Here is a 27,838-nt window from a genome sequence, read left to right on the forward strand (position 1 = left end):
GTTCAGAAGCTTCTACTTGCCCTGTACATCAGATGATTCCAAAAGGCCCGTGCCCCTGGGGACCAGCACCTCATTTTCGTACTCTGGGTTTGCTTTCTCACGTCCGGCACCTGGTCGTGTCAGGTTCACTATGCTGGGAGCAGATGAAGTGTTCTCTGCCAAGTGGTCAGCACATCTGCTAATCTCTGACAAGGCTTCATAGACATGGCATTTCTGAAGGCTAACCCAGCCAGCGGTGGCAACAGTCTGATCTCAACGTACGCTCTCCGGAAGCTTTCAACAGCCATGCCTCTCACTCTGTCTCCCTCTGTGCAAAGTATCCAGCCCTTCTGTCATGCTAAGAACTGTCCAAAGCATAGAAAGCTTTTAACTGAAGGGGAGATGAGATATGATCGGTCGGCAGGAGCTCACGTCGTCCATGGACCATTCCTGCTTGTGTCTGTGCCCTGACCTCAACCCCACATTGCAGTGGTGAGGACACTAATTTGGCTGCAGCTTTGGTCAGTCATTTAAGGTGAGGGGTTGGTGAAAGGCTACCTGTAAACATAAAGCTCATGTGGTCCAGTCTACCAGCCCTCCCTGGGAAGTCTTGTTTCCTGTTTTTCAAATGCAAATAACCAAATCCCTTTACTCTTGAACTTGGAATTTCTTCTAAAGCTGTTCCCCATCTTGCACCTCTATCATCCTGATATAAATCTGACAGTTTGGTTAGCTTCACTGAGGCTTTCATGACCCCTGCATTTTCTTTATTGGGCCCTGATTCTTTATCGTACTGATTTCCATTTCAGTGACTGTGCTGTGTCCCTTTAGATTCCAACTAGACCTATTTACCTCAAGTCCAGCCTCCCTCCCAGCATAGGAATCTATTGATATTTTGCCCCAAATCTGAGAGGCCATTTAGTCTGTGCTTGCTTGCACACTGTCCATGGCCGGGAGCTCACTACCACTCAAGCTTGCTTTGTTCCAAGTTTGTTGTTCTGGGGTTGGAAAATTCTTTTTTAAAATGAGCCCAGATCTTCCTCCCTGGCTTGGTTCTGCTTGTGGACTGAGCTCCCTCCCAGGAGGCTGGCAGTGGTGGCACCTGTGACCTAAGGTATCTGTGGGCAGATTTTCCATGAGCCCAGTCAGAGCAAGGGCCAAGAAGGTGCCTGCCATCATGGGACAATTAGAATGGCCTCTCTTTCCTTCTCCCGTTAAGATATGAGTCTGTAAGTCTGAGGCCTGAACAAACAGCCCACTTGTGTGTTCTGCAGGTTGAAGCAGCCAATGATGCCAGCCAGGCCTTTCTTGAGAAAGGGTCTGATGTGCCTCACAGTAGCTACCCCAGTGCCTTCAGATGTTTGGGACAGCCTTGCCACAGTCATTACCTCACAGGTATTCCCCAGCACCGAAATGATACCTTGCATTTATTATGGGAATTTAATACAGTTCACAGCCTTTTCTCATCTTATTTGCATCTCAAGGCACATGAATCTCTGAGCATTGAGGAAACACTGAGGTTTCCCAGGGCATGGTGACACAGCAACTCATAGCCATTGGTCCACAGGCATTGATCAGGCACCCAGTGTCTACACCTATTTCATCAGCTGCTACCACAGATGGCCTCGGTCAGGGTTCCCTCAAGCTGCTGTTGCACGCAGCCCCAGAGGGCTGCTTCCAGAGCAGGGCTGTAACTGAACACCTTCCCCATCCCCCTCTGCCCACAAGACACAGGCCAGGCTTTTGCGCCAGCCCCTGAAGTTTTTCTAAGCCAGCCTCCATTCTTGCTTCTTGCCATATAGAATCATGCCAAGGCTTCCACAGTATAATTCCTGTAACACACGCCTACCACAGAATAAACACTCCACAAATGCTAGCTGTTTCTTTTTCCATGACAAAAGAAACACCTCTGACCCTGGCTGACTTTCATTTTAGTGTTTTTTTAGTAAAGAATAAGACATGCATTCAATCTCCAGGATCTGGTCACTTCCCCATTCTGGGCCTGTTTCCTGTCTGGGGAACAAGGAAGTGAAGCTGGGAAACTAGCTGACCATAGTCCTGCATCAGGCCGGGCTGGCTCCAGCCACAGTGTTGGTGGGGTGGGGGGTGCCTCTGGGTGCTCTGGGCCATCCTATCTTAAGAAGGACAACCTGGAGAGGTTAGGAAAGTCTGGGGAGGAATCTGGAATCCATCTTGAGCGTGCCTGTTTGAGGCCTGGAGCAGAGAAATCTTGGGTAGAACAGCATCCTTTGGGGACTGTCGTGTGCAAAGAGGGGTTGCACTAAACAGAGCTCAGACTACAGAAGGTCAGCAACTTTAGCTTAATAGGGGGAGAGCTGCCCAGAGGTGGAAGGTGCTGCCTGGGACACTGAGGGACCCCAGGTGCCAGACGTAGATGTGCCCGTGTTGGGATGTGGATGGGCTCCCCAGAGAATGACCACATCAGAGGATGCATGAGGCCCCTCCCACCCAGGAAGTCAGAGGTTTTAAGGTCCTTCGGGGCATGGATGTGCTTTAACAGTAATTTCAAATTGATTTTAAATTCACAGAACTCTTTTTAACAAAGTTCGGTTTACATAGATGCCTATTCTGAAAAGCAGCTCAGTGTGGTGGGGCAGGTGAGGGCCCAGAACCCTGCTGGTTCAGTCTCCCCCGCCGTGAATCCTGAGCACAGTGTGAAAGTCATTGTTCTAGACCCTTCAGGTCAGGGCCTGCTGAAGGCTGGGGCACCCCCATGTAATGGGCACCTTTAAGAAGTCCACTCCTCCTCGGTAGTTTCATTTCTCTGAACACGACAGGCCCGGCTTCTGGCATCCTGTCTCCCTCCCTAATCTCGCCGTCTGGTCGGAAACGGGGCCTTGGCTGCATTCTTTGGACCTGAGCTGGCTTCAGCGCATGTTGGCTGCCTGCTCGGTGGTTCTTAGGCTTCTGCACTTGGTCATGCACTGCACAGTGTCTCAGCTTATCTTATCAATTTCTTTAGAATAAAAGTCACCTCCTCTCCTTAGACCGGTGCTGGGCATCAGACCCCTGAGCTACTGTCTTCCGGGTGGCTGATGCTGATTGCTGATGTCCCCCTAGAATGAAAACTCACACCAGGAAAAGTGAGGAAAGGGCCCAGATGGCACAAACGCAAACCTGAAAAGTGGACGAAGACTGGCCTCCGTGGTGGGAGTCCTGGAAGCTGTAAAAGAAGACTCCTGACTGGCTCTCCACTCCTGCCTCGGTCAGCCCCAACTTCTCAAATCTGTGTCCTTTTTCCTCCCACCCTTGCTTCTGCCCCAGCTGGGGCTCCAGACAACTACAACACCACTCCCAAGCTTCCAGGCCTGTCAGCCCACACCATCCTCCACCCCGCACCAGACGGGGGCTCCCAAAGCAGGAGTCTCACCAGTCAGACCCGACTCACCCAGAAAGACAGGGATGAAAAGCATTTCTTCTGCAAAAGCCACCTAAGGCCCACCCTGCTGGTCCTCCTCTGATCCTCCATGGCACTTTGTACATTGTCTGAGTTACGGATTCTACCTCTTTGTTTTACAGTCTTTTAAGTACCTGTTATTCACACTCAAGACTGAGGTCAGAGTCTTATTTAGCTTTGCGTTTCTGGGCCAGGCTCAGACCAGGTCTTAGTAAGTATTGTTGAGTAAATACAAAGAATACTGCTTAAAATAGACTCTCCACTGGTGGGCTCTGAGCCCGTGCTTGTGTTACATATGTGCCGTGGAATTCCGGGCACAGCAGGCCTGTCCCTGGACAGCACATTAAATGCCCCCCATCCCGGATGTAGTGATGTGATATGATCTCTGCAGAACCCTGACAAAACGAGAGTCTGGGATGTGCCCAGAACCCGGTGAACTTCCCCCATGACCCACAGCTCAGCCTCCCCAGTACATTTGTCACCAAGGGGTGTGTTCCCGACCTCTTGGCAACTGAATATTTTTAGCAAATACACAGCTCAGTGCCAACTGGCACTTGCTCCTCTTCCCACAGACATCCCTTCCTTTTTGAGCTTCACCCGGAGAGCAGCGCGTCACTGCAGACAAGCTGGTGGGCTCTCTGTGGCCGGACCTCCTGGGGGCCAGTGACCACCAGGAGCCGACCCTGAGCCTCACTGCATGGGACACAGGCTGCCCGCAAAAGTGGGCCTCCGAGCAACAGCGTGGACGTTTCTGGTCGCATCTTCCTCTCGCTTTGCATGATTATATCCAAGCTGTATGCCCCTGGGGGAAAGCATATTTGGCCACAAGATCGTAATAAAAACAGAAATTTGACAAGACTTTAAAATATCCAAATTTGGAGAAGAGGTGACAGTTTTATGATAAAATATTGATATATGAAAACGTCAATAATATACATGCAGAGCAGCCTCCTAGGAGCTCAGATTAGGAGGGTCACTCGGAGGTCATTGAGTTTATCCCCTCATTTAAGAGAAAAATGAAGCTTGGTGGAAAGAGAAGTCATGGGTTTGAAGGTCAGACAGGCATCTACTAGCCGCATGACCTTGGGGAAATTTCTTTGAGCCAGAAGTTTAGCTCTGGTCTATTTCTGCCTCTCCTATTTTATTTGCCTTAAACTGTGTTTTTAAAAGAGGAGTTTTTTTTAAATTTATTTATTTATTTTTGGCTACATCAGATCTTAGTTGCAGCATGTGGGACTTTCGTTGCAGCTTGTGAGCTCTTCATTGCAGTGCGCGGCCTTAGTGTCCCGCGGCATGCGGGATCTTAGTTCCCCAACCAGAGATTGAACCCATGTCCCCCTGCATTGGAAGGTGGATCCTTAACCACTGGACCACCAGGGAAGTCCCAAAAAGAGGAGATTTTAAGTCTTAGAATTTCATAGCACTTAAGCACCTGAACTTTGTAACACGTGACCTGGTTTCAAATTCTGACTCTGTTAACTTACCGGCTGTGTGACCTTTCCTTTGGCAGGTTACTTACCTCTCTCTGACTCCATTTTCTTAGGTGTACATTGGGATGATTAGAGTCCCTGCATCATGAGGCTGCCTTGTGGTTTAAATGAGGAAAGGTATACAAAGCATTTAAAATACTGGTTGGCACACAGTAAGAGCTATATAAGTGTATGCTAATATTATTAGTTTTTTAAAAATCTGGATTTGTGGTTTTCTTCAAAACCTGGAAGATCTGACAGCCTCATACAACACTTGGCTGGAAAGGTGTATCCACTGTTCCTTTAGAGAGGGGCTGTGTGCTGCCTTCCAGCTCACTTCAATCCCGACCCCTCCCCCCTCCTTATACCTCCTCTGTTTTGCACGGTCATGTGGCCAGCTCACCTCCCCCCATCTAGTGCCCTGAGCCTCCATTTGGTCAGGAATGAATATATCTAGTTATATTGGGGGGATAAATATGGAATATTTGAAGGATAAATATATGCATTTTACAGCATTGTTACAGGAGCAAACAGGCTAATCCACTGAAAGCTGCCTCTATCAGTGAGCTGCCATAACCACTCATTCCCTCCTGCTCTAGGGCCTCCCAGCCTGGCCTCTGGGTGAACAGCACTAGTGACGGGGAGCTCACTACCTCACAGAGCAGCTTCATCGCTGAGTCTTCGTCATATGCAGAGTCCAAGAACAACAACTCACCCATCATCTTGCCTGAAATGCCATTTAATTTCCACCGCATCCCCTCTTCTGGAATCTGGAACAGAGGGATGTGTCACCTCCTTTGGGAGCTGTGCTCTGAGTTCCCAAGTGCTTGGTGGAAGCTTCAGGTTTCAGAAATGCCTGCCAAGAGTCTAGAGCCACAACCCAAGGGGTCACATGCTGAATGATCAAGAGTCAGGCAGCTCAGCATCTCCAGTTGCGGGATTGGAAGAAACGCGGCTGAAGGCAGGAGGGCAGACTGTGTCACACATAAGAGCGCTGGGGTCAGACCTGGGTTCCAGTCCCTGCTTTGCCACTTTCTAGCTACCTTTAGACTTTGGGAAAGACACACAGCCTCTCTGTTTCTGTTTCCTTCTCCATTAGATGAAAATAATAAGACCCTCCTGATTAAGGGGTTGTGCAAGATTCTTTTTTTTTTTTTCCCTTTGAGTCCGTGAGTCTTAGACCTGCAGCATAAGAATGAAAAGAGACCCAGAAGATTCTGGCAGCTCCACACCCCTCTTGGCAGCCTTACTTACCTCCTGACCCAAGGCAGTAGAACAGAAAGCTGCTTCCATAGGAGGGTCCAGGACCCCTGGTGCTGTGTGACCGCAGGCCCTCACAGCCCTGGGCCTCAGGCAGTCAAGCTCAAGGCCCCTTTAACTAAGACATTCTGGGATCCACAGAAACAGCTCTTTTTTTTTTTTTTTTTTTAAGAACAAAACCAAGCATTTTCCAGACTGGCTGACATCCCTGGCTTGTCAAATCAGCAGAAGACAGGCAGGTGGTGGGGCTCAAAGAGCCATGAGTCAGCTGTACCCAGGCGGTGAACTGTCTTGCAGGCTCAGAACAGGCAGGAGGCTGGGCGGGCACTTCTTCACCGCAACCTGTGGCACAGGTCTCCCAAGGGCAGCCTTGGGTGGAGGGTGGATGGGCCAGCAGACCTAGGAGACAGGACCATGCCCCTGGGGGCCCCACCATGCTTTTCTGGCTTCCTTCCCTGGCTCTTTGCATGGCATTTCTCTGCAGTTGTCAACACCCTCAGTCCCACCCAGAGCTGGTGGCCTTTCAGGAAGGGCTGCAGGGAGAGTGATGCCGTTCTCATCTGTCTGTGGTGTTACAGGCCCCTGAGAATGTCCATGAAGGAAGGTGCTAAGGAAACTTGGTCAGCATCACCTAAAAGCATTCATGCAGCGTCTGTGCGGGGACGGGGATAAGTGGAAAGATCGCTGGTGGTGTGATCTTGGCCATGTCACTTGAACTCTTTGGGCCTTGGTTCACATTTCTATAAAATGGGGACAATGGCAAAGGGCTGATGGGAGGACTGAATGACGTCAGGCATGTGGCGGTGGTTGGTGTATCTAAGGGCAAAGTTTGACTCTTCCCAAGGGAGGGGAAGTGACTTACCCAAGGTCACCCAGCAAGTTCACACAGGAGCCAGAACTCAGACCCAGGTCTCATGCTGACTTCTACCTTCTGACTCCTAGCACAGTGGTTCCTACCAGAAAGTGGGGAGTGGACTGGCCAGCCAGTCCACCGTGGTTACGGGGGAACTGGCTGTGTGCCGCGTCCATGGGGAGCCCGCAGTGTCAGGCTGAACTTGTGCTCAGGGACTCTTGGAGTGGGAGCGTCTCAGCTGAGAGTCTCTAGCAGACACGAGGAAAGAAGGCCTTGGCTTGGCTTTCCTCTGTGCAGTGATAAGTACCGAGCACTTGCTGGTATCAGACACTGAGCTAGGCCCTGGGGATGCGCTAGTGAATGAGGCAGATGTGCCCTCCGCATGGGGTTAATGGGGACTACATTGTGAGAGGCCACACAGTACACACAGCTTGACAGGCACCGTGAAGGAGGGACCCCCAGGCCCAGGGGTGTGGGAGAGGGCTCTGAAGGAAGGGGGCTTTTGGCAAAGCCCTGAAGGAAAGAGGAGCTGGTCAGACAGTAGCAGGCGGTGGGAGGGGTGGGCGGGGGGGAGGGAGAAGGCCAGAGGAAAGGGACTCGGAGGCACTGGATGATGTTCAGTGTTGTTGATGGGGAAGTGCAGTTAAGAGAAGAGCTGGAGAGGTAACTGGGCCAGGTGGTGCCCGGGGCCTTCTGCACCCGTTGAGTGAGGGGCAGGGCTTTATCCTGAGACCAGTGGGAGGAGCACTGAACGGGCCCCTGGGCTGGGAGGAGTGGCAGGACCGGATGTATTTGGGGAGAGCCCCCTCTGGATGTTTTGTGAGGAAAGGATGCTGTGGGTTAGGAGAGGGGATGGTGGCCTGGGCTAGTGGTGGCAAGGAGGTGGGCCTCCCTGGAGCATATGTGGGATGCGGCATTGACGGGCTGTGGTGATGGATTATCAATGAAGACTGAAGGAAGTAGAGGCAGCAGGGATGCTGGCCTGGCCACCACAGGATGTGCACGCCGTTTACTGACACAGGGACCCAGGAGGCCGTAGTACAGGTGGGGGGACCTGGAAACATGGTTCAGGGCATGTGGGCTGTGAGGTGCCTAAAGACCACCAGGGAGATGCCGAGGGGGCAGTTGGATGTAGAGCAGAGGGGTCAGAGCTGGAGAGAGAGACAGGGGAGCCATCCAGGTGGAAAGTCAGGTGTGTGCGGGGAAGCTCACCTGGGGGAAGGTGTGAGGGGAAAAGAGTGCAGCTTGGTACCTGGGGGGCACCAGCGTGGGAGGCAGGGGTCAAAGAAGGAACTTGTGGAGGAAACCCGGTCACTAAGCCAACAGGGGTCTCCAGAGGGCGGGCAACAGGGCAATAACGCCTCTGCCGCTTGGATTTAGCAGCCTGTGTTGTTGGCAGAAATAGTCAGCAGGGGAGCTGGGCTGGGGCGGTGAGGAGGCGTGACTCTGCCAGCGTGATGGCCCTTTCCAGACTCGGGCTGAGAAGGGAAGCGGACAGAGCAGTCGCTGGAGCGGGCTGAGGTCCAGGGGGAGTTTGGGGTTGGTTGGTACCAAGAGAATTGAGCTTGCATCCGTGTTGGTGGGATGTGTCCAAAGGCGGAGGCCTGAAGCTGCTGGAGAAGGGGTGAGACCTTATAGAGAGGGGCCTTGCACAGGCTGGAGGGGCTGACCGTGAGCTGGGAAGGGGAAGAGGGTCCAGCTCACACTGGACAGCTGTCCCTGGACTTGACCCTTTGGGAACCACAAAGCTGTACAACCCCAGTGGCCTTCAAGGAGCAGAGAAGTCAACAGGCTCCAGGCTGGCCAACCAGGACTGCCCTCTTCAAGTCTCAGGACCCCCAGTGGCCACCCTCCTCCATATATCCACAACCTGGACCCTCCTGGCCGCCTCCTCCTCTAACCACTTTTCTCTGGCTCCCAAATCACATTCTCTCCTGGTTCTCTACCAGGAGATCTCTGCTTGTGGGTGGCTTTTAGTGCCATCTTTCTCCCCGCCCTTACATTTGGGTGCCTCCTGGGCCCTCTTCCTGTTTTCATACTCTCTTGATCTGAACCTGCCTGCCCCAAAGCCCGTCCATCCCTCACGAGGGGTGACACGGGCTAAAACAGTCTGCTAGGAGGCCAGCCAGACACGCGTGTGAGGGGAGGGGCGAGGGCTTCATCATTTCCCAGTCCTCAGAGTCTGGAAACCAGGGGCCCTGCACTCTCTCCCCTGTCCCATCTCCAGCCGAGCCGGAAGCTCTCAGGACCCAGATTCCAGCCACCTGGCCTCTCACACGGCCTCCAGGGATCACTTGGGGTCATAGCGGGAAGTGCCAATAGCTCTCAGGAGCCTCCTGGGGTGGCCGGCCCACCCGCTGGGCCTCAGCGCAAATCTACATGTCCCATCCTGAGTCCCATGGATGTCCAGCTGTGTACTAGACATTTCCTCAACTCACTCTCAGGAGCATCTCACACTCAGCAGTTAAGGACAGGGGTCCTGTATCGCTTCTCTCTAAGACCGCGGATGGTACCACTTGAGCTGGCCAAGTTGAAAATGTTCGATCTTTGTTACTCCTTCATGGTGGCCCCTGCATCATTCAGATGGCCACCAAGGCCTGTAGATTCTACGTCCAGAAGGACTTGAATCTCTGTCCTAGAACACGTGCCTTGTACCCAGATTCTAAGTCTCTTTTCTTCCAGACCATTCCCCATGGTGCCGAGGAAGCATCTTCTCTTTAGACTTTGTTTATCTTTAATAAGACTTTGATCAAGTCTCAGCTTCTTAGCATGGCATTCAAGGCCGATGGTGATCCAGCCTGTCCCTCCCACCAAACACTCCATCCAGGCCTCTTAGCACCCGTGCCTTTGCCTCTGGGGTCCCTGCCTGGGGTCCTCCCTTCCTGCCTCTGTCTCTCAGCATCCTCTCTGGCCCCTTCCAGCCCAGGCTCCTCCTTTGTGCTACCCAGCAGGTTGTGCACCTTCCATGGAGTGTGACAAAATGGTATCTGGGGTTACATACATGCCTCCCCACCCTACCCCCAAGTCAGGGCACCACCCTTAGAGGGCCAAGCAGAGTCCTTCCTCCGTGTGTGTATGTGTGTCTCCATTCAGGCGACTGAAGGTGGTTTAAGCTTGCTATGGAAGGAGAACGAAGGGGCTGAGAACAGCCAAGGTAGATGGACTCTAATGCCTTCTTCTGAATTGGCTTAAGCACAGGGGGAATCCCACATGTGGTAGAAGTCATGGCGGCTATGGGCCTGGGTAGGAGGGGGTGAAGGAAGGGGGACCCCGATGGCGCCATCATCGTTGGAAGGTGGGGGCTGTCATGGACCCGCCAAGCAGAGCCAAGTGGAGGCGGGTGTCCGGTGCCAAGGGGAAACCAAGCCATTCTCGCTTCTTTCTTCTCCAGATGGGAAAAGGGCGCCCCAGCTCAGACTGGGTCTCAGGGGGCAAAGGGACCTAGGAATTAAAACCCAGGTAGCTGGTTGAGGTCTGGGGGGGCGTGCTGCGTGAGGGTGAACTGCTGGCACGGGGAGAGGCAAGACACCCCCTGCTTGCCCGCAGGCTGCTCTCCCTAAGAGCAAAATGAGTCCCTCTCCCCTTAGCCCCACATGGCCTTCCATGCCTCCCCTTGAAAGCAAGATGGTGCTTTGCCCTGGATCAGGGCAAGAGTTGGCCCCCAGCCTAAGGACTGGGCGCCTAAAACTGGCCCATCGGGACCCGTAATAGGAAGAAAGGGTGGTTTTAGACAACTTGAGAGGCACCGGTTGGCCAAAGCTGAGTCGATCCACTTGTACTCTTGGACAGCAGTCCGTGCGTGAGTGCGCGGGCACGTGTGTGTGTGTGTGTGTGTGTGTGTGTGTGTGTGTGAGAGAGAGAGAGAGAGAGAGTGTGTGTCACTGCGTGGGTGGGGGTGAGTGTGCCATTGTGTGTGTGTAGGTGTGTGAGTGTGAGTGCATGTGTTTGCGTGTGAGCGTGGGGAGGTGATGTGAGTGTGTGTGTATGTGTGTTGGTGATCGCTGTGCCGCTGCCTGCCGGCTCCCTTCCTCAGAGTTCCCCCCTGCAAGCTCATCCTTGTGGCGTCCTCTCAGCTGTAAGCTGATGGCCCCAGCGGAGCAGGACTGAGTGCCAGCCGCCCCGCCGTCACGTCCTCACCTCCCCCCGAGCCCCTTCCTGCCTCTCTGCACCACCCCACCCCCAAGTTTGGGTGCCATCTCCTGGCCAGGGGGTGATGTGCGGGGTGGGTGTGGGCACAGGCAAGCCTCCTGCAGGCCAAGAGACCACACCTCTCCCAAGGCATCCGTGCCTTCAGATCCCCAGGCCTCATAAGTCAGAGAGCGCTTCTCCTGGAATTATGCCAGGATCCCCTCCCTGGACCCCGTCGCAGCCTTCCACGTCCCCATGGAGACACTCACACAGCCACAGCATTAGACCAGCACGGCATTTTGACGAGGAGGGTATCAGGTGAGCCCCTGAGGCTCGTGGGTTCCTTCCGAGTGGAAATAAGAACATTGTGATTCTGGGCCAAGAGTGCAGTGGTGCTGAGGCCCAGCGGGTGTGCCGGCCGCCCCAGGAGGCTCCTGAAAGCGATTGGCACTTCCCGCTATGACCCCAAGTGATCCCTGGAGGCCGTGTGAGAGGCCAGGTGGCTGGAATCTGGGTCCTGAGAGCTTCCGGCTCGGCTGGAGATGGGACGGGGGAGAGAGTGCAGGGCCCCTGGTCTCCAGACTCTGAAGACCGGGAAACGATGAAGCCCTCGCCCCTCCCCTCACACGCGTGTCTGGGTGGCCTCCTAGCAGACTGTTTCAGCGTGTGTCGCCCCTCGTGGGGGATGCACAGGCTTTGGGGCAGGCAGGTTCAGATCAAGTTCTGTCCCTTTCTGGCTGTGGGAGCCTCAGGCTCTTAAGGGCTCTTCGCGGAGATTGTGATTGAATTCGGGCAAAGTGCCCAACACAGAGTGAGCGCTCCGTCAATGGTGGCTGCCAGAGCTGTGGTCGTTATCTGTTTTACTCTCTTTGTTACACGGTGGCCAGGGCGGCTGCTCTTTGGGAGAAGAAGCTGGAACCGAGGCCAGGTCCGAACCAGAGGCCCTCTGTGCCCCTGTGGCTTCCCTCCTGGCAGGGAGTAGCAGGGTCTGCCGCCTCCGAGGGAGCGCAGGGGGCCAGCCCCCCTGTGTGAGGGCAGGGCAGCTGCAGGGCTCCATGGCGGATCCCCCCACACGTGGTTCTCTCTGCTCCGCGTCCTCCTCTCCCGATGCCCCTAAGGGCTGGATGCAGCTAGGAAGCGCGTGCATCTTCTGAGGTGGGAACCTGCCTCTTCTCCTACTTTTTTGTTCCTTTACCATGACGCCTGTTGCTCATAGGTACAAATCAAACGAAGAGTATGTATATGTGCGAGGCCGCGGCCGAGGGAAATATGTTTGTGAGGAGTGTGGAATTCGCTGCAAGAAGCCCAGCATGCTGAAGAAACACATCCGCACCCACACTGACGTCCGGCCCTATGTGTGCAAGCACTGTCACTTTGCTTTTAAAACCAAAGGTAAGAGACGGTCAGCGGGGCACTGGCCCTGCCCGCTGCAGGGAGCTCCCCTCTGGGAGCCCCAGCACAGAGCCCGGGGCCCGGACCGCTCTGCCTGGGGCCTGGGCACCCCCGATTCCTGGGCTCCCCAGTGACAGAGCAGCCGCCTCCAGACTGGACAGTGGCACCCCTCGGCTGCCCTGCCCGTGCTCTTGGATCCCACGCCGGCCCCTCCACCCTCCACCCATGCGATTCCCACCACGGCCAGGCGGTGGCACTCTCCCACGCAGTTCCTGGTTTTGTATTTGATCTCATCCCCCCTTCCTTCTGCATGTCTCCTTAGCCCTTTTTCCACCGACCTGATGAGCTCCAGCATCCACACTGGTCACTGCCGCTCTTGAGTTTGGAAATCCATTCCACCCCGAGCCACTTAACACACTCGCATGGTCACCTCTCATGCCAGACTTTGCCCCTGCCTCCACCCCGCCTCACCACTCAGGCCACGTTCCTGCCCCGACCAGCTTCTCTGCAGCTCTTGACACAGGGCCGGGCTCTCCCCGACCCCCGAACGGCAGCCCTGTCATTCCTGCCCACGACACTGCACAGCAGGGTCAGCTCAGGCTCTGGCAGTCACCTGTGAAAGGAAGGAACACTGGCCGGTGAGGGTACGCAACCAGAGCGCTGTGATGGGTGATGGCGGTGGCCGGGGCCACTGCAGCCACCCAGGACTCGGGTGTGGACCAGTGAGTCTGTGTGCACGAGACTCGGAGCGAGCTCTTCTCTGCTCCTTCCGTTGGCTGCTCCCACAGGGCAGGCAGGAAAGGCATCGCAACCCGCTTCTTCCTTCCCGGTAGCTGAACAGACTGAGGTGCCTCAGAGGGAAGCCTGGGGCTCTCGAACCCCTGGTGGCTTCAGCCTCTCGTGCTTTGCAGTTTCGTGGCTCAGGGTTGGGCACGAAGGTCCTGCCTTCTCCTTTGGGCCAGTCGGGGGCCTCCAACACCAGCCCCCACCAGAGCCACGTGGTTTTTCAATAGATGGAACTGGAGAGCTTTGACGCCTGTTGACCTTCCTTTTGTTGGTAAAGCTGCTCCCAGAAAGAGCAGTGGGCAGTGGCTCTGAGGAGGGCCCCTCCGGGTCTTTGAGCCTTCCTTACTTCCTCCTCCTCTTGCTGGCCCCTTCCGTTCTCTTGGTGCTAGGTCAGGGGGCAGTTTATCTCATCCCCTCGCTCATGGCCCCCTCTCTGACCGGGTGCCCATCTCTGGTCTCCTGACCCCGTTAGACTGCCCTCCTCTGTCCTCTCACCATCATTCTCAACCGGAGCTCAAACTTGCCCACCAAGGTTTTGGCTTGAATAGAGGTGATCATGCTCCTTCCTCGCCCTGACCCTCTTCTTTCTTGGTGTCTCATCAGCAACATCCCAAAGGGCATTCAGAGAGAACTGATAGGCCTGGAGCCCTGCCACGTCCAGGACAGCTCACCTAGCATGCCTCGGTCCTGGTCGTGGGCTCTGTCCCACCCACGCCCCCTACAACCCCACTTTCTCTGGCCTTAGGCCGCCAGTTGGGACTTTATGGTGGAGAGAGATGGGAATAATCCACCAACAGTTCAAATAACGGCCTTTGACTCTGAACACCAAAAACCGTTTTGTCCGAGCCCCACTTGACGGTGCAGAAAATGGGTCCCTCAAAACAGAAATGACTGTTAAAGCCAGAGCTGTAACTATAAGCCAGGACCCCTGCCTCCTGGGCATCACCCCACCACCTTCCTCTCTGTGGGCAGTTGCCCCCTTGTCTGGAAGGAGTGACAAAATCAGGTGGCCAACCAGGTGGCCTCCAGAGTGGATCACAACTGCTGGCCCTATTCCCAGGGTGTGTCCAGGGGGCCACACCATTCTGTTCTCAGCATGAAGAGCCCAGTCCTGAGAGTGCCTCCCAGCCCAGGGCCATGAAGAGCTGCCCACCACCGTGGAGAACAGTCATCCTGCCATGTGACACTGGAAGGACCCATGGGGCTGAGTTACCAGCCAGAGCAGCCTCCCAGAGCAATCCCTATTCAATTCCCTCTGACTTTATTGAGAGGAAAGGTCTGGTTCTTTTTCTGTCAGGTTTGAGAGACACCTGGGTCCCTGGCAGGAACACCCCTTTTCCAGGACATTCCTGCATTGGAAGCCACATGCCGAGCTATCTGCCTTCCCTCCCGGGGTCCCTCTGAGCCAGCACACAGCCCTGGAGGGTCCAGAGCTCCTAACCTGAGGGGAGGGTCTGCAGGCCCTCTGAGTGCCCTGGGGGTGGAGCCTGGGGTGGAGCCCTGAAGGCCCCGCCCAGGAGGGTTTGCTCTCACCCTGGGATGCAGGGAGGGCTGAGCTCTCTGCAAATGCTCCTAGAGGCTTCTGGAAGATGACACCTTCCAGAGCCGGAGCAGTGAGCGCATCCGAAATCATGGAATGTCAACCTCTGGGACTTAGAGGGGGGCCAGTAAGGGTGGTGGCAGGTGGAAGCAGAGCCAGCTCCCTCTTGGCTCTCTCTGAACGAGGCGGGGAGCGAGGGAAGCCACAGGACACTGACACTCCTGTGTCTCCCTGGAGTCATGGACCCTTCAGCCACCAGCCCAGATACCAAAGGCCCCCTCCTCTCAGGGCTCCTGCCTCCATACAGCTGCTTCCATCTCCTGCCTCCCCTCATCCTCGGGTTCGGGCCCAGCCAGGCTGCGTGAGAGATGAGGCTGGGTCAGGTGGTCCTCAGGCCCCCCCGTCACCACCACCTGGCTGCACCCAGCCCGGGAGCCCTTCCTGTCTGTCTCCGTCTACCTGTCTGTGTCTCCGTCTCTGTGTTAGACATCGTGGCAGCAGCTCCGGCCCCTGGGCGCTAGCAAGGGGTTGTCTCAGTGGGTGCGGCCAGGAAAGGCCCACTGGGATGTCCCTGTGGGGGTCTGGGGTCCCACGTCATCTTCTCAGAAGGTTCCCAGAGGCCAGCAGAGTGGCTGTGCTGGGTACAGGCCGTTGCACCGATCGCCTCGGGACAGAGCTGGCAGTTTGGGGCAGGCCTCAGGGACCGAGGGAGGGTGGTTGGTCAAAGCCCAAAGCTGAATGGGGCAGACAGGGTCACCGGCTGATGCCCTCAGTGGAGGGTCCGCCTCTGTTCCAGACACCCATCATTTTCCATCCACTTGCCTTTCCTCCTTCATTCTAGGATTGTCGGGGGTTTTGGTGGGGGGCTGGGACGACGGTGAGAAGCTGTGAGCTCTGCTTGGCAAGCCCAGGCTCTGACCCTTGACAAGGAAATGGTGTCCAGGCCAAAGAAAGACACCTGAGGTGATTTGGTACACCCCCTTCAGTTCACAGAGGGGGAGGTAGGCCCACGGAGGGGAAACCAAAGAGGGCGCCGGATAACACTCAGGGCTGCGCACCCGGTCCTGTAACCCCGTGGCCTATCCGGGCAGCCACTCAGACTCCTACCTCCTCCCTGCAGCCTCCAAGGGCAGGGGCAGAGGAGAAGCTGGCGTCCAGGGCCTGCCCGGTGCCTTCTCCTGGGGGTTCCTGAGCGCAACTGACTGGTAAAGCCAGCTACAACACAAGCATCATCTCAGCATCTCTCTCCTCCACACCCCCGTGACTGTGGTAGAGCCCCCCGGGTGCTCAATAAAGAGCGATTACTTGGTGTGGGGGCACACAGTATGGGAAGGATGGAGGTTCCACGTGGTGGGCTCTGCTGTCTGCCAGGCATACTCTGCTGTCACTCTACATGTCTCCTCATCAGCTCCTCCCAGCGTCCCCGAGAGGTAGGTATTATTTTACAGTTGCAGAAACCGGGGCTCAAAAGGTTAAGAAACTTGCCCAAGAGCACACAGCTAGCAGGTGGAAGAGCCCAGACTCAAACCCAAGGCCATCAAGCTCCTACACATGCTGGTTCTGTTCTGCCAGAGTGGAGCCAGCAATGTCTCTGGAGTCCTGAGACCTGGTTCCACGTGGGGCTCTGCACTAGCTAGCAGTGTGGCTCTGACTGGTTGGTTCGCCGTGTTGGTGAATGGGAGCCCTCCCACAGCATCCTGTCACCTGATACTCTCGTCTAATGGCATCATCGGCACCAGGGCCGGGAGTTAGAACAGAAGCAGGAAGACCCTGGGCCTGGTGGGCGTGGATTACATGGTCTGTGAGGTTCCTTCCAATACTTTGCTTCTGTGATGAGAAGAGCATTTCTCACTCATGGTTATTACGCACCCACTGTGTGCTCAGCATCTAACTTGGTTGAGTAGAGACCCGAACCTTCCAGGCAGAACAGGTACAACAATAAGGTCATAGCCAGAATGAGCAGTGTGCATAGTCCCCTGGGGTCTGGGATAGTCAGGGGATGGCAGGCTGGTCCCAGAACCTCAGAGGATATTCAGTTTCTCTGGCCCATGGAAGACCCCAGCTGCCTTTACCACCCCCTTGACGTCCTGCTCAGGCTTTGCCTGCTCACAACAGTGAGGGAAGAGACCCACGATGTTGGACAGGGAATGTTGGGGACCCTCCGGCCCTGGAATGACTCTGGAAGTTATGTCTCTGCTCTCCGTTTGACCAGGAGTAGAAGATCCAGGTTTCTGTCTAGTTAAAGGAAGAAAATCTGACTTGGGAAGGATGGAGTCACAGACTAGGACTAAGGGAAAGATGGCGTCACAGACTAGGACTAAGGGAAGGAAAGAGGAAAGAAACAGCTTCTCTCCATCCTTGCCGCCCTAGACCTGCACACCTCAGGCAATCTCAGCTTAAGGTTCCCTTTACTCTCTCAGCAAAACCCTAAGTTTCCTTAAAATTCTCAGAATGATTAAGAAGCACCCTTTGGTTCCCTATTCACCAATCTATCCACCCATCTATCCTCCTGTTTATCCATTTCTCCCATCCTCTCGTGTGAATAGTTTGCCTTCCTATCCATTTATCCTCCCATTTATTTTCTCATCTGTTCCCCCACCTCTCCCATTTGTCCTCCCCCCAATCCATCCTTCCATTCACCTGCCCATTCTTTTATCCTCCTGTCTGTTTGTCCTCCCATGCATTTGTGTGTGCTGCATCCACAGCCAGCTATTCTCCTACTCACCCATGTCTCCTCCTCTCCCATTCTCCATCCTCTCATATGTTTATTGATCCATTTTCCATCTATCCTTCCATTTATTTTTATCCTCCGTCTGTCTATCCATCTGCTTATCTACTCATCCAGTATCCCATCCATCTGTCCATCTCCTTCACGCTCATCCTGTTCATCACTCCACATTTCCTCTTACCCACTTATCCATCCATCCATCCATCCATCCATCCATCCATCCATCTCTCTATGTGTCTGTTCTTGGAGTCCATTCTTCTCTCTTCCATCTATCTGCTCAAACTTGCTAACTGATAAGATTAGTGAGACAGAGCACGTGACTCAAGGAATTTACAATTTATTGTATGAACTACCATATGGAAATTCAGCAATCTACCGAGCAACAGTGAGCACATCGCAGTTTGGAGGTGATTGCTGAGCCCAAAGGAACGTCCTGAGGCATCTGGCCTGCATCCTTCTGGGGCAGGCTGGAGGCCCTCTGCTGCTTCTTCATAGAGCGTGCCTGCCCACAGGGCTCTGTGGCCTGTGAAGTGCTGTGCGCACGTGGGGGAGAATCGGTGTGGCTATCTTTCCCCTGATTCCACAGAGCGGCCACCTCTGCTCTTCAGCCCACTGGGGACAGAGTCAGCCACACCCCGAGGGCTTTGTAGGCTTGGGGAGGGGCAGAGCCTTCGTTTGGCCTTCCCTGCACGCACCACCACCCCCGGCCATGTCTGCACGGCAGTGACCTTGGAGGCCCAGGAAGGGGACATGACTCTCTAAGGAAGTCAAGTCTTTGGCCCCAGCCTTGTGGCCCCCAGGTCCGGGTCTAGCAGATTTCTCTACGCCTTCTGCCCTCTCTCCATTTCTAACAGTAACTTTGTCCTGGTTCCTCTTCCCAAACCCTAAGATTCTTCCCTGTGGGTTGCCCTAACAGTGTCCTCAGCCAGAAGGGCGTCCTCAGTACCCATCCCCCATGCTGGGTTAATGGGAGCCCTGATCTCATCCCGGTACTTGAGATGGCGGGTAATCCTGTTTGATGAGTGTCACCAGCTCCTGGGCCCAGAGTTACATCAAAGGCAGGAAAAACGTATTGCACATGACTTGTCTTTTAATTTCTTCTTTGTTTGTTTCTTGAATCAGCATCTCACTTCTTCATTATACCCTTTGTCCCCTCACACCCCTCACCCACCCTACGCCAGCTCCTCAGTACCATCCTGCACGGGGTCTGTGGCTGCACGTCCCACCTGAGCACCTGGGCGGAGGGACGTCCCAGCACCTGCCAGCCAGGCGCCGCCCTGGGCCCCTGCCCTCCAGCCAAACCTGAGTCTGTTCTCATTCCTTTCCAGGGAATCTGACTAAGCATATGAAGTCGAAGGCCCACAGCAAAAAGTGCCAAGAGACGGGGGTGCTGGAGGAGCTGGAAGCCGAAGAAGGTAATGAATTGCCAACTCCCGCCTCCCCCTTCTCCTCCTGTCCCCCTCGCCCTCCCCTTGCTTTCTGTCCTCCTCTCCTCTGCTCCGCCTCCTCCTTTCCCTCTTCTGTGCCCTCTCCTCTAGTTTTCCCAACTGCAGGGAGACAAAGGTTAAATTCACAGGATGACCGCCCCCACCCCCTAGACTTTTACAGCATGTGCTGGGAGCCTTAGCTGTGGTGCATTAAGGTCTGCCAGGCAGGTGGAGCGCCCGGCACCCCGTGGGTGCTCAGTGAATGTATGGTGAATACATTAACACATGAGTAATTACAGTCAACATTGATTGAGCACCCACTCTGTGTCAGGCATGCTCTAGACACGTGCCATGATTATCTTGGCAAATTCTCATGATGACGCTGTGAGGTACACACCCACACTCACACTTACACACTCTGGGCATGAGCCTGACACCCGGGCCTTTTAGAGCTAGAGGTTTTCAGACACACCTGACAGCCCCATGTCACCTCCCAATCCCATCCCCTATCCCAGCACCGCACCCTGACCTCAGTCCCCCGTTAGCAAGATTAGAGCCACATTAGAGCCAGTTTCTGAGAAGACAAGGCAGTGTGTGTGGCTGCGCCCTGCCCAGCCTCAGCATCCAGGGAGGAGGCCAGAGGGGCTTTTTTGGCAGGTAGATGAGCGGCCAGAGGTATTCCTCCTGCACTGGGCAAACCTTTGACCAGATTCCCTAAAATCAGAATCAAGAATTACAGTGTGACAAGGAGAGGTGTGTGTGTGTCTGTGTCTCGTTTGTTTTTGTTTTTCTGATTTGGGAATGTATCTACAATCTTACAAAAGAGCTAGGTCACATTTCCTTTTAGGTGAAATAAATCACCTTTATTGAACAGAACGCAGTGAACTTGGGGCTCTACCCCCGAAAATGAGGATGTAGGGTTACCATTCTTATCAAAAAAGCACATCAGGCCATTTACAGATGTCTCACTGAGTCCTCGTAACTGTGGTAGAAACTTGTGTTGCCCCGTTTTCAGTTGAAGACATTTAGTAAAGCTCAAACAGGTAAAGGCAGTTGCCCGAGGTCAGACAAAAACGCTGACTGCAGTGCCTGGTGGGCTGGATGGGGCAGCTGCACCCAAGCCCAGAGCCCTCCCTGGGTGGGAGGCGGGCATTCCGACTAGCACTGCACCGGGGGTCCACTGAGGGACCTGAGCTGTCCCTGCCCCTCTCCCAGCTTCATTTTCCCAATGAGGCCAAAAAGGATGACCTTATTTAAGAATGAAATCAATGCATTCATTCCAGAAATAATTACTGAGCACCAGACCCGTTCTAAGACCTGTTCTAGGTGCTAGAGATTCTGCAATGAATAAAACATAGTTCCTGTTCTCGGGAAGCCTGCTTTCTAGAGGGGGGCTGGGCAATGAACAAATGCGGAATAGGGCAAGGGTGATGAGTATGAAGCAAAACATCCGTGAGGGATTGGGAAGCGTGGGGAGTGGCTTCCCTGTTCCGGTGGTGTAAACAGAGAACATGAGGCGAGGTGTCAGGAAGCCAAGTGGAGCCTGGAGAAGGGCTCTCCAAAGGGAACAGCAGGAGGAGCACTGCCCCTGAGGGCCAGAGTCGGGGGGGGGGGGGGGGATGAAGTCTGAGAGAGCCGGGGCTGTGAAGGCCAAGGGATGGACTTGGCCGCCTGCTGGAGCAACGCCCTCTACCGTTCCCTGACGCTGTATGCAGAGGATGGCCGGTAGGGGGCGCGGCTGGAGGCAGTGATCCAGGCTGAGCACGTGTTGGACTTGGGTGGGCCGAGGGAGGTGGGGAGACGTGGTCAGATTCTGGATACATTCCGCAAGTAAAGCCGAAGGGGTTTGCCGACGTAGTGGGGCGGGGGACGGGGAAGCATGAGGGAAAAAAATAGCCAAGGATGACTCCGAGGTTTATGGCCTAAGAAACTGGAAGGATGGAGTTGCCACTTCCTGCGATGCGGAAGGCTCGGGGAGGAGCTTGTCTGTTAGTCGCGAAGTGACGGTTGGGAGCACAGCTTAGGAACCACTGCCTACGGGTGGCCGGGTGGGAGCCGCAGCCCCGCCCCTGAGGTTGAGAAGGTTGAGCACCAGCGCCACCGTGTGGCCGGACCCCCTCGGCGCCCCAGCGCACTTCATTCCTCCGGTCCCAGGCCACAGAATGGTGAAGCTTTGTGGAGCCTTGACAGTGAGGGGCGTTGGAAATGGGCCGTCCGGCTGGGGCATCCCATAGAGCTCTGAGCGAGTCCAGATGTGGGGGGCTTTGCGAACCCTGTGCTGGGCAAGGGACCCTTGGCTTCCATCACTCCTGCTGGGTGCCTGGGGCAGGCCACCGGCCCTCTCTGCCCCTCAACTTCCTCATCTGTAAAAAGGGACTTTAGGATCCTTCCTGGTGAATATCAGAAGCCGCTGGTCCTGACTCTGACTAGTAGCACTACCCCTCTGACCTTCAACTGCAAGATGAGATGCTCTCATTGCTGCCTGTCTGCTGAGGTTGTGAGGTACTTGGGATGAGAATAGCTAAGGTTTATTGGGTACTTACTAGGTGTCACACCCTCACGATCCTCCCAGCAGCTTCATGAGGTGGCTTTTATTAGTCTTACTCACATTTTACAGACAAGGAAACTGAATACAGAGAGAAAAACTAAATTATTCAACATTATACAGCAAGGAAGGGGTGGAACTAAGGTTCAAACCCAGACCATTTCCTGCTTCTCAATGCATAAAAACATTTTTAAACTGGCAGTGTCATAATGCAAGGGTTGTAAACCTTAGTCCTGGACTCTCTGGGTGATCTTGGGGAAGCACTTGCCTGCTCTGGGCCTGGATTTCTCCACATGTAAATGAGAGGTGAGGCGAGGTGAGCTCCGGGGCCCCCACTAAAGTCTAAGGCGGGAAAGTAAATGCGTGGGACAAAACTTCGAGATGTTTTGCACCCCCCCGCCATCCCTACTCCTTTACCAATCCCCAGTCCCTTCCCCAGTCTCCCTGTTCTGCTCCTGGCTGCCAGGAGGCCATGCCCTTGGCACCATGGCCCTCCCTTCACCTGCCACTCCATCCCATAGTTTTTGACCTACATCCTCTTGAATGTCGACTGTCAACCATTGCATGCATCTTACTGTTGTGTGTTGAGCTGTTTGGAAGCACAAGTGCTGGGCTTTCTACCCCCAGGGCAGCTCTGCATGGTGGGGTCCAGAAGCCTGGTTGCACCAGTGGCCTGAGTCAGCTTGTGTGTCCAGCTCTCTTGGTCAGTAGTTGAGTGGGTACTGACATGAGCTTACTGTTGGGCCAGCAGGACCCAAACCCTCAGGAGCCTGCCAGGTGGGCTAGATGTTAGCGGAGCTCCCCCTGGAGTTCTGATTGCTGCCGATTTCATAGATCCCCAAACTAGGCCTGTGTCCTGTTAGCGGTGACCCAGCTGGTTGGGCGGCTACCCCACCAAAAGCCAGAGCAGGAGGCTGGTATTTCAGAGCTCCATTACCCCCGAGCTGGGAGCACCAGGGGTTCTGCAAAGGCAGTACCTTCTCTGGACATGAGTGGCTAGGATGAGGCCCTGCTCTGCAGCCAGCCTGAGGCCAGCTTAGCCAAACCCCCAGAGAGGCCAGGGCCTGCCACCTGCCAGATACCATTGTATCAGCCAGCAGCAGCCTAGCCGCAGGGGCAGACGTGTATGTAAACTGACCTTGCCCGGTGCTGCTGGACTGCCCAGCAAGGCTGCTGTGTCCCAGAGTAATAGATTTCTTCATGGATGTATTAAGAGTGACTATAATTATTTGAGTCCTTGCTGTGTGTCAGGTGTGTCTTTCCTCCACCGAGCAAACCCTGTGAGGTGAGACTGGCAAGTTCATTTGACAGAGGGGGAGACTGAGGCACAATCGGGTCACTTAACTTGCTCATGGTGGAGCCAGCACTGAAATACTAATGAAAAAAAAAAAAAAAAGAAAAGAAAAGACCTATCTTGTTTGCTATGGTTCAATCCCAGCCCTACTACTTACCTTACCTGGACAAGCGACTTCAACTCTCTCACCTTGGTTCCCCGTCTGTAACGTGAAGATAAGAATAGTGCCGACCTGGCGGGATTATTTGAGGACTAAGTGACTTAGCACACGCAGGCCCTAGAACTGAACCTGGCACATGGTAAATACAAGGTAATTGCTGTGGTTATTTACAAAGCGTTCCCATCCTCTCCACAATCTTGTGCCATTGCCGTGGCTGTCAGGCCCAGTTTGCAGACTGGGACTCCGGGACTTAGAGCAGAGCAGCCTGGGGCTGGCTCTGACCTCAGGTCTCCTGTGTCTGCCCCTCAGGAACAAGCGATGACCCGTTCCAGGACTCGGAAGGACGAGAGGGCACAGAGGCCGTGGCAGAGCACCAGTTTTCAGACCTGGACGACTCGGACTCAGACTCGGACCTGGACGAAGATGAGGATGAGGACGAGGAGGAGAGCCAGGACGAGCCATCAGGACCGTCCTCGGAGGCACCCCCGCCCGGCCCGCCAGCCACGCTGCCGGCAGACTCCTCACCTGTTCAGGGCCCCCAGCCCCCAGATGCCACCTCTGGCAGCCAGGCCACCAGGAGCAGCTCAGTCTCAGAAGCCGAGCGCTTGGCAGCCGGCAGCTGCTCCATGTCCAGCCAAAGCATCCTGTGCCTCCCCCGGCTGGGACCGGCCCCACCGGGCCCCATGGAGAAGGACACAGGCTCGGCCCTGAGCTCCAAGGCCGTGTCCCCAAGAAGGCCATGGTCCCCAAGCAAAGAAGCAGGCAGCCGCCCACCACTCACCCAAAAACACTCACTAACCAAAAGTGACGCGTCTCCCCAGCGACATTCACCGGCCCGAGAGCCACTGGCCTCGGTCCCGAGCCCACCTGGCCCCCAGACGGGCCCTCTCCCCCGTGGGTCTCCGAGACTCGAGCTGTCTCCTCTCACCCCCCACCCCCTGGGTAGGGAACTGCCCCCCGAATGTGAGGGCTCCACAGACCCGGGCCCTCACAGACACTCGCCCACGAGGAGATGGTCTCCAGGCCAGGCCGAGTCACCGCCACGGTCAGCGCTGCCAGGGAAGTGGGCCTTGGTGGGGCCGGGCAGCCCCTCGGCGGGCGAGCGCGGCCCAGGCTCAGGGCTGGCCCCAAGGGCTCTCTACCCACCCGCGCCTCTACCTCACAAGCTTCTCGGCAGAAGCCCAGCGGAGACCTGCACCTCCACGTGGGTGAGTTCCCGTCTCCGGGGTGGCTGGGCCGCTCTTCGCCAGCAGGTGGGGGGCTGTAAGCTCACACCTCCCTGAGGCCTCAGACCTGGAGCTACACCCCTGCCAGCTCAGCGGTTACCAAGAAGACATGTACTGGGCACCTCCTATGCCAGGCACTGTGCTGGGTGCCTGAAACCAGTTAGTTTAGTGTCCGAAGCAGCAGAGCATGGACTCTGGAGCTGGATTACCCAGGATTAAAACCAGGCTCTGCCACTTATGAGCTGTGTGGCCTTGGATGTGAGTGTAAATACTTGGGCCATTTCCTCCCCCCGCACCCCCATCCGCATCCCCACGTATGCTTTGAGCAGATGGCAGAGCTCAACCAAAATCATCACACCTCCAGCATGACTGCCACCAGCACCCTCAGAGTCACTGCAGCCAATACCATCAGCACTGTCACTGTCACATCACCACTGCCATCTGCCATCATTACACTCCAGCCACCCCATCAGCTTGATCACTGTTGTCACCATCACCATCACCACCGCTGTCATGATCGCCCGCACTGATATCATTATCATCGTCAACTTACCTTTCCCCTCCCAACACCTTTTCTGTCGCCAGATTGTCATAACCCAACACCGCCGCTCACCACCAGCAGAGACTCAAGCTCCAGGGGGAACGTGATCTAGGAATCTTAACTTGATTTTTAATTTTGGGGTCGTGTGAAAATTCCTGGAGGTGGGAGAAGGCTAAGAGCCTGGAGTGGGAAGTCATGTTCTAGGGTTAAGTTGGGTCAGTAACATTTGAGGAACAAGAGAAGCCGCAGAACCGAGACAGAGGGCCAGGTGCATAGGGGCCAACCAGGCAGCCCCATCCTCGGAAGACAGACAAGCTGGCTGGAGGCGGGGGACCATGTCCTGAGTGTACCCATGGTCACCGTTCCAGAGAGGGCACTCACACAGGGCAACACCGTACGTAGGCAGGGGTTGGGACTCAGTTCTGGGCCAGCTCAGCCTGGACTTGCTCTGTGATCTCAGCAAGTCCCCTCCTCACTCTAGGCCTTGGGGTCTCCATGTGCCCAGCACATAATCCCCGCCTTACTCTATCTTATTTTCTGACCCCCAGCAGAAGGCCGAGTCGCCAAGTCCCTCCTGTTCACCTGGCCCTGCTCATCCTCTCTTCTCCCGACCCTTCTCCGCCCCCCATGACTTCCACGGCCACACCCCGGCCCGGACAGAGGAGAACATCTTCAGCCACCTGCCTCTGCACTCCCAGCACTTGACCCGCGCCCCGTGCCCCCTGATTCCCATCGGCGGGATCCAGATGGTACAGGCCCGGCCGGGGGCCCACCCCACCCTGCTCCCCGGGCCCAGCACGGCCTGGGTCAGCGGCTTCTCGGGGGGTGGCAGCGACCTGACGGGGGCCCGGGAGGCCCAGGAGAGAGCCCGCTGGAGTCCCACCGAGAGCTCATCGGCCTCCGTGTCCCCCGTGGCTAAGGTCTCCAAATTCACACTCTCCTCGGAGCTGGAGGCCAGGGACTACCGCAAGGAGAGGGGGAGGACGAGCGGGGGCCTGGGAAGACCTCCCGACTGGGAGCCCCGCGCAGCCGAGGTGCCCGCAGAGCCCGTGCCCACGCACAGTCCCCGCACCCCACCCGAGGCCTCGCCCCGGCCACCCCAGGGCCGCCGGGCAGGGTCCCGGAGCCCCCACCTGGAGTCACCGCGTGCGCTGGCCAGCCCCCCGGCCTCCGCCACCCCGCCGCTGGACCGCAGCAGTTCCGTGGGCTGCCTGGCCGAGGCCTCCGCTCGCTTCCCAGCCCGGAGGAGGAACCTCTCTGGGGAACCCAGGACCAGTCAGGGCTCCCCCGAGCCCTCGGGAAGTGGGGGACCCGGGGCACCTCCACACCAGCCCGAGGACCCGGGGCCCCGGAGCACTTAGCCTCTCCCCGACCGCTTCAGCATCTGGCTTCCGGTGTTTGGCAACAGACGTTTTCCAGCCGACTTCCTCGAATCATCTTGCTGTCACGGGCTCCCTGTCCCATCCGTTGTTCTGTCCAAGAAGCTTCTGCTCAGCCCCGGTCTGTCTTATCTTCCCACCATGTATGCAGTTACCTGTGCCTTTTTCTGTGACCTTTTGTTGCTTGAAAAGATACAAACAACACACACACACACACACACACACACACACACAAACATTAAAAAACCCCACGAGGTATTTGAGGCTGTGAATATTTAGGTGGGGGCTTCACCTTGGGCCACTGTGGTCAGCAGCCACCCCCCCAAGGCTGGCAAGAGGCAGTCAGTTGCTAAGAGAAAGGGGAATGCACTGAAGCAGAGAGAGAGAAAAAAAAAAAAAACTTTAAAAAATATATAATTAAATGTAAAAGCAAGCACTCCTATGTACAGTTGTTTATGGTTCCTATTTATTGCTGCTTTATCCCACCCCAGCTAGTGGCCTCCCCCGGCTGCCAGCAGAAGGGCCAGCAGCCCGAGGCAGAGGGACAGGCAGGGAGACTCCACGGACAGGCCCAGAAAACTCCGACTTTCTTTTTCCTAGGACTTCAACACAAAATATTTGGAACGGGTAGAAGGAAGGAGCTGGTTGGTTCCCCAGGACTCCCAGACGTCCAGGTGGTCTGCGTCATGATCCTATCCTGGCATTTGACCGGTAGACAAATGCCCCTCCGCCCCAGCACCTCTGTTCCTCACCCGCACCCTCAACCTCTGGGCTGGGAAAGGAGTCCTGACCATCCATCTCCTGGTTCCTGAGCACCTGACCTCGGCCTTGCTCTCAGGGCCCCAGCCACTGGCTGCCGTCCTTGTTCTAGAAACTACCCACAAGGCTGAAGTGACAGGGCCCAACCCCTGGGGGTCAAGATCCAAGGTGCGTTGCCTTGCCATTCCTGAGGCCAGGCTTGGGCTTCATTTTACATTTGGTCCCTGGGGTACAAAGGGCCCTATTTCCTCCATGGCTGGGCTTTTCCAGTGCTCAGCACTGGAAGTTTGCAAGGACTCATTTCTGGACCACTTTGCAGCAGGACTGGTCCCCCTGTCCCCGTCCCACACACCGTCAGGCCTCCACTACCCCCAGGAAGTACCCAAAACCATGACTGGTGGGAACTGACCAGGCCTCCTATTGGTTGGCTTAAATCTCCTTTAAAAAATTAAATTAAATATATATATATATATATAAACCTGGAAAGACAATGGTGTTTGATATTTCCCCTAGCCTCCTATTGTCCAAGGTCATTCAAATTCTTCTCCAAAGCAATCAGTAATAGCTAGTGCCTCTTTCCTCATCCCCATCTCCTCCTTTACGAAGCTGCCCTGTGTTTCCTGGTGCAAAAACCTGCTTTGTTAAAAAAAAAAAAAAAAAAAAAAAAAAGATGAGAAATTAAAATCCCAAGTTGAAATATGGAACTTGAACTCTAGCATGTTTACCCAGCCCTGGGATGGGTGGGGTTTTCCACAACATCCAGAAATCATTTTCTTTAGTTTCTACCAGGGGGAGAAAGCACAGGGACCACGGTCATGGCCCAGCCAGGCTAGGTGCTAATGCTGCAGAGCAGAGACCTCCTTGGCCAGTCCCCATTCCTCAGGCAGGCTGCATGAATCGTGTGGCCATAAGGGGCTCCTGAGCTGTTGTTTAGACAGGACACCATAAGGTGCA

At 55.4% G+C, this 27,838-nt stretch overlaps 1 protein-coding gene across 9 annotated transcripts in view; it reads left to right on the forward strand.

The window, feature by feature from the left end:
* The window catches only part of HIVEP3 (HIVEP zinc finger 3), a 503,326-nt gene extending 476,963 nt beyond the window's left edge, over window positions 1-26,363 (forward strand). For 8 of the 9 annotated variants that reach the window (XM_067010057.1, XM_067010052.1, XM_067010063.1 and 5 more), the window contains 4 exons: window positions 12,324-12,499; window positions 18,882-18,968; window positions 23,289-24,187; window positions 25,295-26,363. In XM_067010057.1, coding sequence (XP_066866158.1) covers window positions 12,324-12,499; window positions 18,882-18,968; window positions 23,289-24,187; window positions 25,295-26,107 — 1,975 coding nt within the window. In that variant the 3' untranslated portion in view covers window positions 26,108-26,363. The remainder of the gene's footprint in view (window positions 1-12,323; window positions 12,500-18,881; window positions 18,969-23,288; window positions 24,188-25,294) is intronic. The other variant, XM_059046177.2, reaches the window with a different exon arrangement.
* The last annotated feature ends 1,475 nt before the right edge of the window (window positions 26,364-27,838 follow it).

Source organism: Kogia breviceps, chromosome 1 (assembly GCF_026419965.1).
Source record: "Kogia breviceps isolate mKogBre1 chromosome 1, mKogBre1 haplotype 1, whole genome shotgun sequence".
Lineage (NCBI taxonomy): Eukaryota > Metazoa > Chordata > Mammalia > Artiodactyla > Physeteridae > Kogia > Kogia breviceps.